A 14,725-nucleotide genomic window follows, 5' to 3' on the forward strand; every position below is an offset into this window, starting at 1 on the left:
GACTGGCTGCAAAGAACAGAGATGAAACCAGAGGATCCAGGAGACTCTGGAGGGAAGAGAGGGTAAAGGGGCGGGGGGTGTAGGAAGCCCCATTTAAGTATATTTTTTTTATTTCTCGTTGTTTTGGGTTCCCTTTAAAGCACACCTGTGCATTAAAAACAATAACATACCCTTACTTCGATAGAGGGAATCCTGTGGAGCTTCCAGAAGCTTCCCAATCTCTTTCTCCTCCTCCCCATTCCAGTGCCCAAACCCCTGAAGCTCACAGCCAAGTACCCATACAAAAATAAGCATAGCTGCTCTACACAGGCATAGGACAGCTTGTGTCTGTGTAATAGCACAAAGCCTCCTCTCAAGCGCGGAGGAAAAAGCCAAGCCTGTTCGACTGTGCTCTTACACAGTGTGGCCACTGGCCAAGCTCTTCGATAAGCCCTTGTCAGTGGGCTTTGGGGGGTCCCGACACTGGAATGGCGAGGAGGAGGGAGATGAGGGAAGCCTCTGGATTATACAGAGACTTCCATATACCTAGATAAGTACCCATTTGGGGCACTTTTTGGGCTACAAGAATACTTTAAAACTTGACATGTAAGTATGGTGCTTTCTTCTGCAAAACAGAAAAACAATCAAGGGGTTACATGAGGTACTCTTGTACTGTGATCAATGCCAATCTGAGGCCCAGATTTCTGTATCACATCTGGAGCCCTTTTCTGCTCCACTCCTCCTCCCCTCCAAGGAGTTGACACATTCTACACCCTTCTTCTGTCTTGACCCCAACTTTTTGAGAAGCTGCTCAATCACTAAAGCTGATTTATCATCACAGCTGCAAAATGGCATCCCCAGGGATTGGACATTGGGCCAGAGAAGGCCGGACTTGCTCACCTACACTGCCACGGAGACCTGTGGTGATGTAGCAGGGAAAAAGGCACTGCACATAGTAGGAATCAGGCATGTCTGTCGCAGCCCCTCATAGTACAGTCGGTGGTCACATTTTGGTATAAGTCTGGTCAGAAACCACAGCTCACCAGATTTAGTAGTGGTCCCATAGTAGCCACCCTCAGCTATGTCAGTGGTCAAAAAGTAGCTCTTCAGTTTAGTCATTAATAGTAGTGTGGGCAGTGGTCACAGTGCAGTCTCTGTCCAGTCAGTGGCCAAAGTTCAGGGAGATCATGCTCTCTATAAATGATAACAGCACAGTCTGGTTAACTGGAAGAGGATAGTATGAGGGGAGGGGACTTTGGTCAATAAAAGCTGGAAGACATTGCAAAGAAACATAAAAGAAACATATAAATCTGGGATCATACAATAAAGGCTTTTTAAATTAGACGCACACTGGACATTTGAAACCTGGAACACCCTACTTTTTTGGGAGGGGGTACTGGAAAGCGGAAACACATTTTGGGATGTTGCCACAAAGCTAATATGTTATGACTTACTGTGATGGGCTCTGGGAAAGCGATGGACAACTTTTTGGGGCAGAGCATGATCATCCACTAGGTGCTTGCTGCCTAGTAGGTTTCAAGGGCCACCTTCTTTGACCTCTCTTGCCTTCACCTTACCAAAAGTACCACAAGTGGTCCCCCAAATCTACTACCTTGCCTAGGGCCCAAATACATCTTAATCCATCTTTGTTTGGGGGGGGTACCACAATAGTGGCACAAATCACAGGAGACACTATAATTCTGCAATGTCACATAATAGCATTGTTAATTTACTTGCTAAACTAACTTTCAGTTGGATTTCAATTTTACAGGTAAAACTTGTAGAAGACCTACGGTAAACAACGGAAAGATCCGCAAATCCTCTGGTATCTTTTCTTTATTTTTGACACAACTAGACAAGCATGTTGATTATACATGTGAAAGCGGTTTTGTAACTCCTGAGAGAAAACAACAAGGAAGATCCTATTGTACAATCCATGGGTGGAATCCTGAGCTGACATGTTTAAGTAAGTTTTAATAAAATAATATTAATATAAATTAAATAAATTGGATACTACAGAGTAAATATAGTAATAAGTAGGACCATCTGCTCTGTCTTGCTAGAACAGCCAGGAGAATAGTACTACTACTGACAACAATACTGACAACAATGCAAGGTTTTCAAGGGTCATCTGCCAGTGGTTGCCATAGCATTAGTAAATATTATGAAGTGCAATAACAGTTGATTTTAATTTTTTTACAAAAAGAAAGAAAACAGAGAGCCCGATATAGTGTAGTATGTTTTGGAATTAGGAGAATAATAAGCTGTAAGTAAATATACTCACAAAACAGATATATGTAAAAGAGAAACCGAGAGCCCAATAGTGTAATATGTTAAAAACAAGTTGAGTATAGAAAGAGTATAAATTATACTCACAAACCAGGGTTACCTCCAGGCAACCACTGTATAGGCAGGTGAGGAGATTGTCCTGTCCCCACTCAGGATTAAGAAGTCGCACTCTGTAGACAGTAGAAACGAAAGGGGTATCCCCCTCCACCAAGGGTGGATATATATGATCAAATGAGGAAAAACAAAGGCGCCAAAAGTATAAAAACAAATTCTTAAAAACTTTAAAAAATTGCTTAGGAGGCAGTGGTGGACTTACCTCCCACAAGCAGACCCAAGAGGCTGTATTATTCAACAAAATATTTATTGGGTATACTCCAAGGGGATTTCGCAAGGCGTTTCACAGGCTTTGTACCCGCTTCCTCAGGCAATAAACAATAGGAGCATACATCAGCAATTGGTCAGGGACACGCTTGGCGCCTTGTATATTTTGTTGAATAATACAGCCTCTTGGGTCTGCTTGTGGGAGGTAAGTCCACCACTGCCTCCTAAGCAATTTTTTAAAGTTTTTAAGAATTTGTTTTTATACTTTTGGCGCCTCTGTTTTTCCTCGTTTGGTCATACTCACAAAACAGGGTTACCACTCAGGCAACCACTGTAAATGCAGGTAGGGAGATTAAGCCTGTCCCCACTCAGGATTAAGATGTCGCTCTCTGTAGATCAGGAAATGGAGGTATAGCATCCCTCTACCCGGGGTGGACACTAGTACGGCAGAACATGAACAGAGGCGCCAAAAGGATAAAATATGCTAGAATTGTTAAAATTGTTAGGGAGGAAGTGGTGGACTCACCAACCCCAAGCAGACTTAAAGCTGTCGATTTTCAACAAGATACATTTATTTGCATAATCTCAAAATAACAGGCTGTTATTTTGGGAGTATGCAAATAAATGTATCTTGTTTATCTATTGTAATGATCCGCTCAGCTGTCTGCACAGACAGACAGCTGTTTGACCATTCCTTAAGTTTGAGGGCTGCAGGTCTCTGGAAAAGAGACCTGTCTTTGCTTTGCAAGTTTCAGACCTGCTCTGCTGCTGAGGAATTTGCATACATTTGTTATGCAAATTGCCTACTTGCCTCCTTTGAAGGCTGGCAGTATAAATACCATGTTCTCCCAGAATCCTTTGCTAGTCATCTTAATGGTTTGTTACTGCTAAACACTCCTAGAGTGTCAGCCTTGCCTGTTTGTCAAAGATTATCTTAGAGTAATTCTTGGGACTGTACTAGGCATTCCCTCTAGTGCAGTCAGATTGTATTATCTGTTTTGCCTGTACAGTCTTTGTGTTGCGATTGTCCTGTCGCGGTCGACAGGAAATCATTCTGTCTGTCTGGGGTGCTAACCAGAGCAGCGGTTGCTACTGGTAGCCCCTTCTGTTCATCTGTCTGGATTGCATTAGCACTAATGGTAGTGGCAGTGCTTCCTTCTGTGCCTCGATTGCCTTGTCGTCAGCGGCGGTCGACAGGGAATTGTTCTGTCTGTCTGGGAGTGTAGGCCAGAGCTGCGGTTGCTGCTGGCTGCTCCATCTGCCTGGATCGCACTTGCCCTAGTGGTAGAGGCAGTGCCTCCTTCTGTATCTCAGCCTTTGGGGTGTTAACCAGAGCAGCGGTTGCTACTGGTAGCCATTCTGTTTATCTGTCTGGATAGAACTTGCCCTAGTGGTAGTGGCAGTGCCTCCTTCTGTATCTCTGCCTTAGGGGTGTTAGCCAGAGCAGCAGTTGCTACTGGCAGCCCCACCTGTCTGTCTGTCTGTCTTGTCTGATATGAACGCTTGCTGTAGGCTCGGTGAGGTAACCGTTTAGCAAGCGTTTGCATTCTCTATTTCGTGTTTGTCTGTCATTGGTTAGTTAGGGTAGCACGCTTATCACTGGGCGCCTAACGCGCGGTGATCGTGCAGAAACGCGTTCGCTGTTGCGAATGAGTGTGGTGTTCGTGTTTAGCTAGCGTTTGTTATTTTCCTTATCATCTCATTGTTGTTTGCTGTGCCTTTGCTACTCTCATGCTCTGTCCTTCTCAGTCTGGTGTCTGTTGGCAATCGCCATTCTGGCGATTGCATGCACGCTTTCTTTCCGTTGATGTGTGTTCATCGTCGCTGGGGGGCGACTAGATTGGTGAACACACATTCTGTCTGTCCCTGTGATATTTCTCTTGAGGGCTATTCAGCCTTGCTTGATCCTGCTCGTACAATTCCTCACTGGCATCTGTGGCCGTGCAGAGGCTGTGCTCGTCTGCACTCCACAGCTCCATCTGCTGGTGGGAATTACTCTCTACTGGTGCATGTTTGTGGAGGATTTCAGCCACGTCAGCGCACGTCTGACCACGGAAATGATTCCGCAAACGTTACATCTATCTTTCTTTCTTTCTTTCTTTCTTTCTTTCTTTCTTTCTTTCTTTCTTTCTTTCTTTCTTTCTTTCTTTCTTTCTTTCTTTCTTTCTTTCTATACCTTTTAGTCAAAGTGTCCTTATCTTACCTGAAATAGGAAGGTTTCTGTTATCTTGTGATGCTGTTGGATGTAGATACATATGTAGTGGAGGTGTGTTATGCATGTAAATCATAGGGGCTAGAATAAGACTAACTAGCCGACCTGCGGCGTAGCATACGCCGCTTAAGGGGGTAGCGAGCAGGAAGGGGGTATTGGGCACAGCGGCAGGGAGGGGGGTTGGACCCTCCCTCCCTCAACTGGGTCCCCCAACGGTGCTCCCCCTCCAGCTTAATTTAATGGCGGGGAGGGGGGGTCAGACCCCCCGACCCCCCCCCCCCCCTCCCTCTCCTGGGTCCCCCATCTGCGCTCCCCCTCTAGCTTAAGTTGAGCCGAAGCCGCTGCTATTAGTAAGAGGCAGTGGGCGGGGATGACTCACCTCTTCCACGTTCCAGCGTGTGTTCCACTGTTGTCACTTCCTTCAAGGTTATTGTAAGTGGACGGCATTGCAGGAAGTGATGACAGTGGAACGCGGAACGCTGGAACACGGAAGAGGTAAGTCATCCCCGCTTGCTGCCTCTTACTAATAGCGGTGGCTGCTGCTCAACTTAAGATAAAGGGGGAGCGCAGATGGGGGACCCAGGTGAGGGAGGGGGGGGTCCGACCCCCCTCCTCGCCGCTGTGCCCAATACCCTCTTCCTACCCACTACTCCCTCCAGCAAGCTTGGCGGCAAGTATAGGAACGCCCCTGGGGGCAGGGAGCCTCTTCTTCTTCTTGCTTGGCCCGGCCCCGGGGGCAGGGCACTACTTCTTCTTCTTGCTTGAAGGTGGAGGCACTTAGCCTATTATATATATAGATTGCTCAGCACACAGCACCACAGTGCTCAGTGCAACAACTACACACATGTTCCCCCATCAACATACAAAACCTATATGTTCACCACAGCAAATGGTTGACTGACCTAATTCAGCGTTATTTACATATGTAAAGATAGCATCAGATTGTGAGTAAAAAAAAAATGGGCAGGATCACTGAAATTTGCATGTCTTCCACTCTTCAATAATAAAGCTTTCTTATGCCCAGAAATGGATTTCTGAAAAGACCACAAAGGCCATGGTCTTGGGCACTGAAAAACCAGAAGGACTGCAAGTCTTGGGGAGAGATAAAAGGCTGCATGTGAAAATAATGTATCTCTCCTGCTCTGAAGCTGCTCTGCTGTGCTGCCTGAATTCCAGAGCTCCGTGCATCTTACTTCCTGGTGTGCAATGAGCAGTTTTATCTCCTAATGATCCAGGACCATATAAAGCTAGGGCTGTAAAGAAGTAGAGAAGCCTTAGGGGCCTGGGCAGGGTGGTAGTGTTGGGCGAACAGTGTTCGCCACTGTTCGGGTTCTGCAGAACATCACCCTGTTCGGGTGATGTTCGAGTTCGGCCGAACATCTGACGGTGCTCGGCCAAACCGTTCGGCCGCATGGCCGAACTAAGAGCGCATGGCCGAACGTTCCCCGAACGTTCGGCTAGCGCTGTGATTGGCCGAACGGGTCACGTGGTTCGGGCCCGAACGCGCTCTGATTGGCCGAACGGTCACGTGGTTCGGGTAAATAAATACCCGAACCACGTCATATCTCCGCCATTTGTCTGTGGGTTTAGCTTTGGGTAGGCAGGCAGGGTAGTTCGCTCTCCAGCCACGCTAGCCAGGGTCCCCCCCAGTCATTGTGTGTCGCTGCTGGGAACAGTAGTACACCGCTCGCTCAGCCACACTATATATAGCATTGTTTACTGCCACTGTGTACCTCGCTCAGCCACGCTATATATAGCATTGTGTTTACTGACACTCTGTGTACACGGCTCAGCCTGACTATATAGCATTGTGTGTACTGCCACTGTGTACCTCGCTCAGCCACGCTATATATAGCATTGTTTACTGACACTCTGTGTACACGGCTCAGCCTGACTATATAGCATTGTGTGTACTGCCACTGTGTACCTCGCTCAGCCACGCTATATATAGCATTGTTTACTGACACTCTGTGTACACGGCTCAGCCTGACTATATAGCATTGTGTGTACTGCCACTGTGTACCTCGCTCAGCCACGCTATATATAGCATTGTTTACTGACACTCTGTGTACACGGCTCAGCCTGACTATATAGCATTGTGTGTACTGCCACTGTGTACCTCGCTCAGCCACGCTATATATAGCATTGTTTACTGACACTTTGTGTACACGGCTCAGCCTGACTATATAGCATTGTGTGTACTGCCACTGTGTACCTCGCTCAGCCACGCTATATATAGCATTGTGTTTACTGCCACTCTGTGTACACCGCTCACCCAGCACACTATATAGCATTGTGTTTACTGCCACTCTGTGTCTGCTGGGAACAGTACACAACCACTATATGAGCTCACCATGAGTTCCTCAGAGACCTCCGCTGTGAGCAGCACTCCCAACAACAGCAACAGCCAACGCCCCACGCAAGCTATAACATCCACCCCAGCAGCCAGTGGTCAGCAGCAGCCCTCCCCGGAGGAGAACGTTGTGTCCATTGGTCCGGCGCCAGAGCGATTATTGAGGGCTGCCATTGAGGAGATGATGGGGCCTGATGTGGAGGAGGAGGTCGGGCTCAGGCCAGCATCCCAAGTTAATGTTGAGGACGATGAGGGGTCTGTGTCTGGGGATGTTGGGGTGGCAGAGGTGGTGGGTGGTTCAGACTCAGGAGAAGAGTTGAATGATGAGGATGATGATCGGGACCATCTGTATGTGCCTCAGAGTCCGACCCCGGAAAACATGTTGTATCGTGTGTTTAGGTACTAAAATCTGCGTTCCCACTTCCCAGTACTGCCCGGGTCCACGAATCCATATAATTTTTTGGGCAGCACTATCAAACTGTGGTACTATGAGTGAGTTGCCATGGTCCTTCTGTGCTGCCTGTCACACTCACCGTCTGTCTGCAGATGGATTGTTCAACACAGCTGCGCCATCTGACATGTAGTCCTGGACCTTGTAGTCCTGGACCACGTCCTCCAACACCAATCGCCTGGAGAAGATTCCAGGCGATTGGTGTTGGAGGACGTGGAACTGCCCGATTGCTGTTCTGTGGGCTGCTGCATGGGTGTCAGAAAATGTTCCCACTCCAAGGACACTGCCAATACCATTCCCTTTTGGGCACTAGGCAGCAGCAGCTTGTGTTCTTTGCTGCCCTCCTGGTCCTCCTGGGTTTGCTGAAGTCAGTCTGTCGGCGTACAACTGGCTAGAGAAGGAGGAGGATGTCAATCTCCTCTCTTAAGTCTCCATCCTCAAGGGCCTGCTGGAATTGTTCCATTTTTGACCTGTCTGACACTTTCTTCAATCAGTTTTTTTTAACATTGTGTTTGTATAAACTGGGTATAAACCCAGTAATTGGTGTTGTCCAGATTCCAGAATAATGAATAATAATGAATAGTGAATAATGCGCGGGCCGCGTTCAATGCAGTCTAGCATGAATTGAGCCATGTGTGCCAGAGAGTCCTGCCAGACTCCTCTGTCTTCATGTTCTTGTGAGCGTTGTGATTGTTGTGATGCACCATATTCGTCACCAGCATCACTTTCTTCCTCTTCTGCTGTCCATTCCCGCTAAATTGTGGAAGTCCAACGTGCACCGCTCTGTCCCTCGGCAGTGGGGGCATCCAATTCCTGCTCCAACTCCAGCTGTTCCTCGTCCTGTTCTTTGTCATAGCTGGGACCAGCGTTTCCTGAGGCAGGTTGCCTGATGTTGGTATCATCACGCTGATCGTTTTCATCTTCAGAATCCCCCACTTGCATCATGCCAGCGGTTTCCATCTTCAACATTGATTTCTTCAGTAAACACAGCAGTGGTATTGTAATGCTGACTGTAGAGTTGTCACTGCAGTGCTCAGTCACAAGCAACGTGGATTGCTAAAAATTTTGGAGGACTTGGCAGAGATCCAACATGGTGGCCCAATCAGATCCACAGAAGCTTGGTAGCTAGCTGCTGGAATGCGCCTCGGCACTGCGCAAAAGCGTGCTAGCATGTGCAGCGTAGAATTCTAGCGCGTAGGGAGGGACATCACCCAGTGAGTGATGGTGCGCTACATTGAAGCGCTCCTGCATCTCTTGGTGAGTCCTTCAGAACCGGTACTGGACTTTAAACAATGTTTTTTTTTTTTTCCCTTCAACAGAAGATCTGCCACGTTGGAGAACTTGGAGTGAGGAGGACGCCGCCGACCCCGACACCAAGCTGAACCCCGGCGAACTCCAAGCAGAGGATCTTCAGGAACCCTCAAGGCTTTGAGCAAGCTGAGGAGGATCAGCAGTCCCGACGAGACCTCTCCTCATATGTGACTGAGTGCAGTGGAGTAGAGCTCCCCAGAACAACCTGTCACTTGGTCACTTGGTCACTTGGTCACTGGTCACTGGTCACTTGTCACTTGTCACTTTGTCACTTTGTCACTTAGTCACTTTGTCACTTGTCACTTGTCACTTGTCACTTTGTCACTTTGTCACTTTTCACTTTGTCACTTGTCACTTGGTCACTTGGTCACTTGTCCAGATGATCTCGGTACACCTCCTGCGATTCAAATTCCTGCACACATTGCTCTGGGATTTGGGTGTGATGAATGATGCATCTAACTGGCCACCGTAGGCAATTAAGGCCTTCAAAACATTGAAAGCAGCTTTCTATTCCGCCCCCATTTTGCGTCATGTTGAGTTGTTGACGTCATGTTCATCCTCGGCCTCGCCTTGCATTTCAGTGCGAGGTGCATTTTCCACAGAAAAAGGTTGTGAATCCGGGCACAACATTTGTGGCTGTTCCATTGACCTTTCACAGGTAGAAGATTGTGGGGGTGGGAATAGCTCCTCCGAATAGCCCATTGTGTCCTGAAAACTACTCATTGCATTGCTTTGCGCACGCATTTTTTTGTCCTCATGCAAGGCCTGAGTTGCACCTGAAAGCGTGGCCTTCTCCTCCTGCGCCTCCTCCTGTTCCATCACGTCTGCTGCTGCTGGGTTAGCGTTGACGCCCGGTCCCTGTTTATTGAACCTCTTATCTTTATTACATTTATGACTGCATGGCGGTAAAACGCATGCTATCCGCACGCTTCTTGTCCTCATGCAAGGCCTGGGTTGTTGTGTCTCAAAAAGCATGGCCTTCTCCTCCTGCGCCTGCTCCTGTTCCATCACGTGTGCTGCTGCTGCTGGGTTAGCGTTGCCGGTCCCTGTTTATGGAACCTCTTATCTTTATTACATTTATGACTGCATGGCGGTAAAACGCATGCTATCCGCACGCTTCTTGTCCTCATGCAAGGCCTGGGTTGTTGTGTCTCAAAAAGCATGGCCTTCTCCTCCTGCGCCTGCTCCTGTTCCATCACGTGTGCTGCTGCTGCTGGGTTAGCGTTGCCGGTCCCTGTTTATGGAACCTCTTATCTTTATTACATTTATGACTGCATGGCGGTAAAAAGCATGCTATCCGCACGCTTCTTGTCCTCATGCAAGGCCTGGGTTGTTGTGTCTCAAAAAGCATGGCCTTCTCCTCCTGCGCCTGCTCCTGTTCCATCACGTCTGCTGCTGCTGCTGCTGGGTTAGCGTTACCGGTCCCTTTTCCTGGAACCTCTTCTCTGTATTACATTTATGACTGCATGGCGACAAAAAGCATGTTACCTGTGCAAAGAAACATGACATTTTCCACATTTAAAAGACAGTTTTTCCTTTGAAACTTTACAATCAATTTTCTCAAAAACTATAAGCTCTTTTTCAAATATTTTTTTTCCTCTTGTACCCACTCACAAGGTGCACATACCCTGCTAATTTGGGGTATGTAGCATGTAAGGAAGCTTTACAAAGCACGAAAGTTCGGGTCCCCATTGACTTCCATTATGTTCGGAGTTCGGCGCGAACACCCGAACATCGCGGCGATGTTCGGCAAACGTTCGCGAACCCGAACATCTAGGTGTTCGCCCAACACTAGTGCAGTGCAGCAAAGGGGAGCAGCAGACACACACAGCCATAGGGAAGGGGGGCCCAACATCTCCCTTCCTCACCTCAGGCCCCTCTTCATCAGTCCCCCCTTCAGAAATTAGAGCAGCAGCTGGACAGGGGCACTCTCCTCTTCCGCGTTCCATCTGCTGGAGCATCACATGTCTCTGGTCTTCTCTGTCTTTGCTGCTAACTCTTCTTCCTGATTAGTGGAGGATGAGTGAGCCACAGAGACAGAGGAGACCGGTGTCCCCCTCCCTACAGCTGTCTGTGCCCACTTCTCCCCTTTCCAGGCTTCCTATACTGGGGCACCTATACCTGGCTACCTAAAAGGGGAGGAACCTATACCTGGCTAGCTATACTGGGGGCACCTATACCAGGCTACTTATACCAGGGACACCTATTCCTGGCTACCTACACTGGGAGCACCTATACCTGGCTACTTATATTGGGGGCACCTATACTAGGCTACCCATACTGGGTGCACCAATACCTGGCTACCTATATTGGGGCACGTATACCTGACTACATATACAGGGGCACCTATACTTGGCTACTTATACTGCAGGGCACCTATCCTTGGATACCTATACTGGGGGCACCTATACCTGGCTTCCTATCCCGGGGACACCTATACCAGGCTACTTTTACTGTGGGTATAAACACCTGGCAAGCTATACTGGAAGTATGTTTGTTTCTATTTTCATATCCTGTCTGGCCTGCCTTTTCAATTTCTGTTCTGAGGGGGAGGAGAGGAGGGGAGCCCCATGCTAAGTTTCTGACTTTCTTTCTGACTCATTTTAAAGGTAGCAGTACTGCAGTAGAGTATTTGTACCATGTTAGCCACCAGTAACAAAAAAATAGTAAAATAATCAATCAGTAAAATAATTGTTGCCTTTTGATAGCTGAACAACAGGTCTCTGATTACAGAAATCAGAGAGGGAGATGAACGCTGCTCTGAAACTTCACTACTTACCGTATGTCTGGTGCACACTATCCAGTTTCCCATCAGATAGACGGGTCGATTTAATTATAAGACAGGTCTTATCTGATTTCCAATTGTTTCTCTGATCGATTTTGTATAGAGCACACAGACTTCTCGGGGCTAGAAGAAGCCCTAGTTAAATAAAGCCTAAAACCCTTGTGTCACTTCAGAAGTTCTTTAACCACTTCCCTACTGAGGGGTTTTTCCCCTTCTGTTCTAAAGCAATTTTCACCTTTTAGCACTCTTCCCATTTATTCACCTATAACTTTATTACTACTTATCACAACTAAACAATCTATATCTTGTTTTTTTTTCACCACCAAGGCTTTCTTTGGGTGGTACATTTTGCTAAGAATTATTTTATTCTAAATGCATTTTAAAGGGATAAATAAAAAAAATTGAAAACATTCATTATTTCTCCGTTTTTGGCCATTAGTTTTAAAATAATACCTGCTATCGTAATTAAAACCCACACATTTTATTTGCCCATTTGTCCCAATTATTGCAATATTTAAAATATTTCCCTGGTGCAATTTCAAAATAAAGGTGCATTTTTTTTCAGTTTTGCGTCCATCACTTATTACAAGCCCATATTTTGAAAATTAGCAGTAATATACCCTCTTGCTATACATACTAAAAAAAAGTTCAGTCCTTGAGGTAACTATTTATATATATATTTTTTAAGTGACTTTTTTATGCAAAGTTTTGATTTGGGTAACTACGGGAGAGTGTGTGAGGTAAGGGGTTAATTTTAAATCTATGTGTAAGTCTTTTTTATTAAAATAAATGTATGTAAGTGTAATTTTACTATTTGGCCACAAGATGTCCTCACAGGATGGACAAATAGTGAACAGCTCTGGGGATATACAAATTACAAAAACCTTTATTCAATATCATAAATAGTATCACACAGCTAGAGTTTGCACAAACAAAAAATTGCCTAAAATCACTTAAAAACAACTGCAGAGGGCTCCTCAAGCACCCACTGACACACTTCATACAGCCTCACACACGCTTAATACTGGTACCACTACTGTCTGGGTATTTTCAGAATGGGGAAATGCAGACAAAACTGAAGTCCTTCTGATTGGAGGGCAGAGCATGATAACAAAACAACTTAACTTGCAGTCTTCACCACTGGGAATAGGAGGTTTGGATCTACGCAGCTCTGATCATGTGCGTAGCCTGGGAGTTCTAATTGATGGGGATTTAAACTTCAGAACTCAAATCTCTGCTGTGGTGAAATCATCCTATTTCCACCTGAAGAACATTGCAAAAATCAAGCACCTCATACCCCCAGAAGATCTGCCAACCTTAGTCCACGCCTTCATCACATCCCGACTGGACTACTGCAATGCTCTATACACTGGCCTTCCAAAAAAAGGCCTTGTACCGCCTACAGCTGATACAGAATACTGCTGCCAGACTGCTAACCAACCAACCCCGTCACTGCCACATAACGCCAGTCCTGCATTCCCTTCACTGGCTACCTATAGAATGGAGGGTCCTATTCAAGATCGGCCTACTGACATTTAAATCCCTGAATAATCTAGGCCCTGGATACATGAAAGATATGTTACAGCTGCGTAGCAATCCCCGCATTCTCAGATCCACAGGTTCTAATAATCTAGTCATACCCAGAGTCCACTTGGAAACTTTTGGTCCCAGAGCCTTCTGTCATGCTGCCCCTACGTTTTGGAACTCCTTACCTCAACAGATCAGGACAGCCCCATCCCTGGACGTGTTTAAATCCAGACTGAAAACCCACCTGTTCAGTCTGGCATTTGCAGAAATATAACTTTTGTTGTGTGAATACTTCATCCTACTAATTACTGAATCTGAGAGAGCCTAAGCGCTTTGAGTCCTATGGGAGAAAAGCGCTATAGAAATGTTATTGTATTGTATTATTGTATTGTATAGAGGATACAGAATGTCAGCTTCCATCGGCTCTAAGTAACCACTGCTTTTAATTTGAGCAGATAACAGTTTTTGAGCAAGCGTGGAGCCAGCACAGCATGGCTGAAATCAGATCAATCCAGTGTATTGCTGCTTTTCAGCCTCTCGCAGCTCCAGTCTCCAGCTGCTATCCAAAGTAGCTCTCCTGCTTTTGTCACCGCTTGACCCAGCCACACCACCACAGCGCGGAGCAGCGAGCATGCAGGCTTCAGTTTCCTAGACCGTCGATCTGCTGTCAGAGATACTCAACCCAGAGCAGGATGTGACCCCCCCCCCATCCTACGCATTGCACCAAACCACAGCAAGCTTCGTCAGGGTGCCAAAAAAGCACATGATGTCCTCGCACATTATCTTCCTGCACATGCTGTTAGTACACTAACAGGAAGTAATGCATGAATGTGTTACTTTCATTATTAAAATGACCGCAGGCATTGCTTTGAAATGTGTTCCCATTCATTGATTTCCCCACTAACAGGCAGCGGCCGGAATGTCTGCGGGATCGTGTGGTGGCCATTCGCTGCAATAGATGAATATTTATGTCTCTGGGCAGGAGCTGAAGTCCTGTGGGACATAGATATACCGTCTGTAACCACATAAGTGGTTAAAATGAAACCGAGGCAAGCCTTGGGTAAAAATAGACATAAATACTGAAGAAGAAGGAAGCTTCTGGGTCCTGTAGAGGCTTCCCAAGTTCTTCTTGCCCTGCTTGCCGAGACACTCCGGAACATCGGGGCCGCACTTCTCTTCTGGCACAAGCACAGCCACGCTACACCCACGCTAGTACAGCTGTACTTGCACAGTAGCATGGAGCCCAACAGCCCTGGTTTACTGCACAGGTCTGGCTTTAGCTACACAGGCACAGTTTGGCTATGCTCATGAAAGAAGAGGAGCATGCCCCGATCTTGGTAACCTTTGGGGGGGCGTGCTCGGCAATGGGGGACCGGAGGATAAAATGGTAAGCCTCTATAGGATCATGAGGCTTCCCTCTTCTTAGAAGTGTTTTTTAAACCCAAGGTAAGGTTCATCCCGGGTACAGTTTAATATATCAGTAGATATCACTCTCTC

The 14,725-nt window shown here is 46.8% G+C and overlaps 1 protein-coding gene across 2 annotated transcripts in view; it reads left to right on the top strand.

The window, feature by feature from the left end:
- LOC137543653 (complement factor H-related protein 2-like) overlaps positions 1 to 14,725 on the top strand; it is a 64,226-nt gene that overhangs the window by 14,396 nt on the left and 35,105 nt on the right. For both annotated transcript variants that reach the window (XM_068264775.1, XM_068264777.1), the window contains exon 3: positions 1,751 to 1,945. In XM_068264775.1, coding sequence (XP_068120876.1) covers positions 1,751 to 1,945 — 195 coding nt within the window. The remainder of the gene's footprint in view (positions 1 to 1,750; positions 1,946 to 14,725) is intronic.

Source organism: Hyperolius riggenbachi, unplaced genomic scaffold (genome assembly GCF_040937935.1).
Source record: "Hyperolius riggenbachi isolate aHypRig1 unplaced genomic scaffold, aHypRig1.pri scaffold_142, whole genome shotgun sequence".
NCBI lineage: Eukaryota > Metazoa > Chordata > Amphibia > Anura > Hyperoliidae > Hyperolius > Hyperolius riggenbachi.